Here is a 6,530-nt window from a genome sequence, read left to right as displayed (position 1 = left end):
AGACAGACAGATAGACAGACAGATAGACAGATAGATAGATGGATAGATAGATAGACAGATAGATGGATAGATAGACAGATAGATAGATAGATAGATAGACAGATAGACAGATAGATGGATGGATAGATGGATAGATAGATAGATAGATAGATGGATGGATAGATAGATAGATAAAAAAGAAAGTGTTGTATCTGTACCTCAAGGCAGAGAGTAAGAATAGCCATCTGGATAATCTCCACCGGCTTTCTTCCGCTGAAGAAACTCCCTACAAAGTAAGAATGCTATGTTACACGGGCTATAGCATCAAGGTGTTTTCTGTCAGAGGGCATTCAGGAATGTACATTTCCAGAGAGTTTAAAAAAAAAAAAAGCTATATAAAATTGGTATTCAATGTATAGAAGTCTTTTTCAATTGGAACACATCTCTCTCCTTTGTTTCTGTGCAGAACAAACTAACTAACACACATTGTTGTTGTTTTTTTTATGTCCGTCTTTTATGTGTAGTCGGTTAGTTATTTCCAAATATTATTTTCGTCATGCCAAGTTCGTCAATCATAGAAAATGACAATTTCATAGCTGTCCACCGTAGTGACCGTCATGCATGAAAGGGTTAAGGGGAAAGGAAACATTAAATCATACATTTTTGTCCGTTTATAAATGAACACTGGTGCGTACCTTGGTAGAGTGTGGCAGTGTGGTTGCTGAGGCTCCAAAGTCCGTACAAGGCACAGAGCTTGCCGAGTACAGGTCTCAGTGAGGAGGGTGTATTCTGATCAGTCACCAGCTCATAAAACCTCTGCAGGCACAGATGCTCCATGAAGGCAATGGACAAGGAACGGCAGTAGTACACCTGTAAGAGTGGGGTTGCAAATACTTTCAAATTTTGTTTTTACGCTGCTACAAAGGCAAAACTTTATTTGACATTTACTTAAACTTCAGCTTGTGATACCAAGTTCACTCGACATCTGGGTTCCAATTTTACCGCGTGACGTAACTCCATTTTTGTTGGACCATAAGCACTTATGTCACTCACCTAAGCTAACATAATCCAGGACAGGGGTGGGCTAACTTTCTGACTCGTGGTCAGGACCAAATAGATGGAGTGTTTGTGTGAATTAAGATAAATGACATGTAAAAGTCATGCATCAAGGCTAAATTTTGGTCTTTTCTACGCCATCTATAGGGAACATGCAGGTATTGCAGGGAAAAGACAGAAGTATAATGCTGATATAAATTAATAACATAACTTTGACAAGTTTGGTTGGCCGGATTAACACTAAGGCCAAACAAGTCGCATCCGGCCCCCGGGCCTTAGTTTGCCCATGCCCGATCTAGGACATGAAAACATCAGAGGAATCTGGCTTACACTTCCCAACCCCCCTGAACCTTCCTGCAGGTGATGAGTCCACTGGAAGGTACCAACTGCCCTAACTGGGATTCAAACTTGCCCAGGAGGTGAACCCTGGGGTTCTACACCAATGACAGAGACATTGCCTCTGGGCCAAAACGCCACTTTGAGAAATCCAAAACTGATATAATGTAATGTATAATGTAATCTAATAAGGGTCGCACCACAAGAAGCCCGTCTCACCTGTATATAATTCTATCTGTGTTCCAATTTATGGGTTCGAAAAATGTAACAGGTGTTTGCAAATGTTTACCTTAGATCCTTTTTAGATCAGGTAAAGTAAGGGTCGGGAGCCGGATGCGGACCGTTCAGCTTTGTAATCCGGCCCGCCAAACTTGTCCAAATGATATAATTGGATTGTATTGTGATTCTATTTCTGACCTTTCCCTGCAATGCCTACATTTTCTCAAAAGATGGCGTAGAGAATGCTAAGAGCATTTTAGCTTTTATGCATGACTTTTACATCATCTTAGTTCACACGAATGTGAACGCTCCATCTATCTGCTCCTGTGTGAACGCTCTATCTATCTGCTCCTGACCCCGGCCCCCCTGTTCAATTCTAGGACCAATTGTGGCCCGCGGGTCAAAAAGTTTGCCCACCACTGTTTGAGATGAAAGATGGAAGTTTACTGACAAACTGCTAGCTAATTCAGAACACACTACATTTTCTTTCCTAAAATGATCAAATCTAAAAATTCAGGATTTATTCTGATCATTTAAAAGGAGGTGGAGCCTAATTAATCAAGATGATTCACACCAGGTCTGGAGTGACCATCCTAAACATCGTCATTATTCTTTCTATAAATATTGTACCTTGCCACTTCTCTTACTTTTATGTGCCATATTATTATCTTATCCTAAGATCGATCACATACCAATATAACCTACCTGGCTGTTGTTGGTGGCATCGAACATACTCCTGTTTGATTTAACCTGCTGTTCCACTCTTTTCCGACTCTCGCCCAGGAGGAAACACACCAGCCACTTGTATGCTTCCAATGGGACTGTTTTATGAGAAGAACAGGGGTTGAACATTGACCATTCAATACTGGTATGATAAACAAAAATAAATTATCATATGGTAAATAAATGCAAAAAGTTGGGTGTTAGCATGTACAAATGCAGGAATATTAACAGCTGGCAATGCTGCACCATCTCTGTTCATTTAAAGTGGCCGAAAATCAAAATGACAGACAGTACAGTTGTGACAAACATAGCAGGTTTAACTACCGTAATTTCTGGACTATAAGCCGCTACTTTTTTCACATGCTTTTAACCCTGTGGCTTAAACAATGATGCGGCTAATTTATGTATTTTTACGGGCTAACGAAGTTCATACCGCTAGCAATCAATGACTTTTCTGGTAGGCTACTGTGTGTTATACTGAGTATATGTACGTGGGGAGCGCAAGAGAGAGAACGGTAGTGAAAGTTGAGAGCAGTTTGTCATGTTGAAGAGTGAGTTGGTTATACAGGAGCTGTTTATGTTCTGTTGTGGTCAGAGTGGCTGATAATGAAGACCCCGACTTCACTGTTTCTGTTTACCTCTGCTGCGGACAAGTACAAAGTGAAGGGGGTTAGCGAAGCTAATGTTAGCTTCAGCCCTGGAACAGATCACTAAGTCTCTCCTGTACATTCCAAATACGGCCAGGGCGCAGAAACAGGAAAGAGTCTAACCGGCCGTGTTACAGGCACTGTTCGGAAAAAAGCATTAATTTTATTAAATGTGAAAAAAAAAAATCGTTCTCTGTAAATATCCCATGTTACGACGTGGACACCTGCTGCTTATAGAAAAGTGCGATCTATATATGTACAATCAATGTTTTTTTTTTTTTAATTTAGTGGGTGCGGCTTATATTCAGGTGCGCTCAATAGTACGGAAATTATGGTAATAGGTGTTAACTTGATGGCTAGACTCCTTCATCTACTTTGTTTGACAAGTTTTGATGAACACAAAAATCTAATTCAATACCTTTGGCGTCCATACATTCATCAGCAGTTGTTGCTGTGAAAGTGGTCTTCAAAATATCATTGAAATCATTCAGGAAATCCACAGAGCGCAAAGGAGCCTTGATGCAAACGCCATCTGAAAGCAGACAACACTTAAACTTAATGTACGTGAACAGGACAGGATGACATTGATTTACATCGGAGGTCTGTTCCAAGGTTGCGACATAACTCGATTTTCGCCGTACGCCGTAACTCGCGTACTGTACATATGTACAGTACATATGTTACAGAACTATGCTAACACAGTGGTGACATCACAACCTAGGACATAAAAACACTAAAAGAATTTGACTTTGGCTCGGGAGCCATAATGAAGGCCAAAGAGTTCCCAAAAAACAAATACACTGGATTGTTGGTACTTTTTTTTTCTCTTTAGTTTGTGTTGGGTATTTTTCTATTAGATTATGACGTTATTACTGTGTCATGACCCAAAGTGGGTCATGACCTGGTTCAGAATAAGGAGACAAAGCTGAATGGATGGATGGATGGATGGACTGTGTCGGCATAGGCTAGTGTCCTTGGTATATACACTATATGACCAAAAGTATTGGCTCACCTGCCTTGACTCCTACTATGAACTGAAGTGCCATCCCATTCCTAACCCAGAGTTCAATAAGATGTCGGTCCACCTTTTGCAGCTATTACAGCTTCAACTCTTCTGGGAAGACTGTCCACAAGGTTGAGGAGAGTGTTTATAGGAATTTTTGACCATTCTTCCAAAAGCGCATTGGTGAGGTCACACACTGATGTTGGTGGAGAAGGCCTGGCTCTCAGTCTCCGCTCTAATTCATCCCAAAGGTGTTCTATGGGGTTCAGGTCAGGACTCTGTGCAGGCCAGTCAAGTTCATCCACACCAGACTCTGTCATCCATGTCTTTATGGCCCTTGCTTTGTGCACTGGTGCACAAAGCAAGGTCATGTTGGAAGGTCATGTTGGAAGAGGAAGGAGCCCACTCCAAACTGTTCCCACAAGGTTGGGAGCATGGAATTGTCCAAAATGTTTTGGTATCCTGAAGCATTCAAAGTTCCTTTCACTGGAACTAAGGGGCCAAGCCCAGCTCCTGAAAAACAACCCCACACCATAATTCCTCCTCCACCAAATTTCACAGTCGGCAAGCACATATGGTACAGAACTACGCTAACACAGTGGTGACATCACAACCTAGGACATAAAAACACTAAAAGAATTTGACTTAGGCTCGGGAGCCATAAGGAAGGCCAAAGAGTTCCCAAAAAACAAATACACTGGATTGTTGGTACTTTTTTTCTCTCTTTAGTTTGTGTTGGGTATTTTTCTATTAGATTATGACGTTATTACTGTGTCATGACCCAAAGTGGGTCATGACCTGGTTCAGAATAAGGAGACAAAGCTGAATGGATGGATGGATGGATGGACTGTGTCGGCATAGGCTAGTGTCCTGGACTGTGTTAGCATAGGCTAGTGTCCTAGGGATATATGTACATCATGCAAGTTCTGACTTAGGGCAAAAAACGAGATTAAGTTGCGCTGTAGGAACAGAACTCCGGCGTAAGTCGAGGACCCCCTGTACTGAAAGAAAAGTTTTGAAAAATAAATAAATAAATAGAATGACTTGTCAACAAAAAAACAAAACAAAACAAAAAAAAACAGTGGGAGTTGATTCATTGAAGGACCATACCATTTTGCTTAACATAAAGCCATTTAAGCAAGTAGTTGCTGGTCTGCTGCAGCAACACATTGTTGTCTCCCTCATAGGTGCAATTTGGGTCATTGTCATCACGGAGATCGCCCAGGCGATTCACTGAAAGACAACAAGGGCACTGTTAAAAGATTTCAAAATTTTCGAATGAATTAGCTTCATGTTCAACCTGTGCGTACCGTGCACCTAAATGTCTACTTAACAGTTGCATCTGAGAAACCTGATCCCCAACCTTCACACAAAGTCCTTCTCTTTTACACATAAACAAACGAAACAAAATGTTTGAAATACATTTTTTTTTTTTTGCCCAAGTCATACTAGTTTGTTAATAGGGTAGAAGGAAGAATTTACTCTTCACGCTTATAGACATAGAGTTGTGTTCCAAATAATAGCAGTGAATAATAACAATAATAAATAATTATTATTAATTAATAAATAATAATAATAACAGTGAATAATAATAGCAGTGTTAAAATGTGAGTAAAGCTCAACATCCTTATAATATTTATTAATTCCATGAATTGGGAAGACTGCACATTATATTTTACATCAAAACGTGAAGAAAAAAAGTATCAGTATTTTTAATGACTTTTTTAAAAATTTATATAAGGCTGTTCAAAAAAAAAATAGCAGTGTGTGCATTTTTCATTACAAACTGAACAAACGTTAAGATTCAGCATTCCTGTGAAGCACTAAACTAATATTTCGTTGTATAACCACTGTTTTTGAGAACTGCGTGACTAAACCACAGCATGTATTGGCTGAAACTTTGTTGTCCAGTAAAATTTTTTGACCTGATTTGAATTAGTCTTTTCCTGCGTTGACATTTGAGTCCATCGCTGGTTTAGCGGCAGTAACACTCTCTAACAGAGAAAACACTGAGCTGAGATTTTCAACGGGACTGACCAGGCTAGATAGTGAGAAATGTGATGCAAGGCATTCCTATATTTACACAACCTGAAATATTAATGGTTTTCCCTATAACTTGGGTTGAGTGACTGGTTTTAATCACAGGATAATTTAGGGTAAAATGATGTGAATCTTTTAAAAAAACATCTTTATATTAACTGACTAAGATCTACCTACCAGGCCAGCTTCAAATTTGACCTGTAACCAGGCTCAAAATAATATTAGTAAAGGGGGAAGTAGTAGGGGGTGCTGTGAGGTGCCGAGGTGGGGGGGGGGCTTGAGGGGATTTCCAATGGAATATGGCTCACTGGACATAAGTGTACCACTGCTGTAATGCTTGCCTCCAGTCACTAGGTGGCAGCAAATCATACAGTGGTTTTTACAGACAAGCCTCCAGTCACTAGGTGGCAGCAAATCATACAGTGGTTTGTACAGATAAAAAATATACATTATTATTATTATTATTATTATTATTATTATTATCAGGTTCTCAATGGTATTTCAATTTGTGGCGGTTTGGGTTGGGG

General features: G+C 39.9%; 1 protein-coding gene across 1 annotated transcript in view; it reads right to left on the bottom strand.

Annotated features, from left to right (window-relative positions):
* Window positions 1–6,530, bottom strand: part of acox3 (acyl-CoA oxidase 3, pristanoyl) — a 20,936-nt gene that overhangs the window by 994 nt on the left and 13,412 nt on the right. The window contains exons 13-17 of the mRNA XM_025057584.1: window positions 5,074–5,196; window positions 3,379–3,492; window positions 2,296–2,411; window positions 675–849; window positions 198–265 (exon numbers count right to left, since the gene is read on the bottom strand). Coding sequence (XP_024913352.1) covers window positions 198–265; window positions 675–849; window positions 2,296–2,411; window positions 3,379–3,492; window positions 5,074–5,196 — 596 coding nt within the window. The remainder of the gene's footprint in view (window positions 1–197; window positions 266–674; window positions 850–2,295; window positions 2,412–3,378; window positions 3,493–5,073; window positions 5,197–6,530) is intronic.

This window comes from Cynoglossus semilaevis, chromosome 1 (genome assembly GCF_000523025.1).
Source record: "Cynoglossus semilaevis isolate Cse_v1.0 chromosome 1, Cse_v1.0, whole genome shotgun sequence".
In the NCBI taxonomy this organism is placed as follows: domain Eukaryota; kingdom Metazoa; phylum Chordata; class Actinopteri; order Pleuronectiformes; family Cynoglossidae; genus Cynoglossus; species Cynoglossus semilaevis.
Note: the sequence above shows the minus strand (reverse complement) of the source record. Positions and strands in the feature narration are given on the sequence as shown.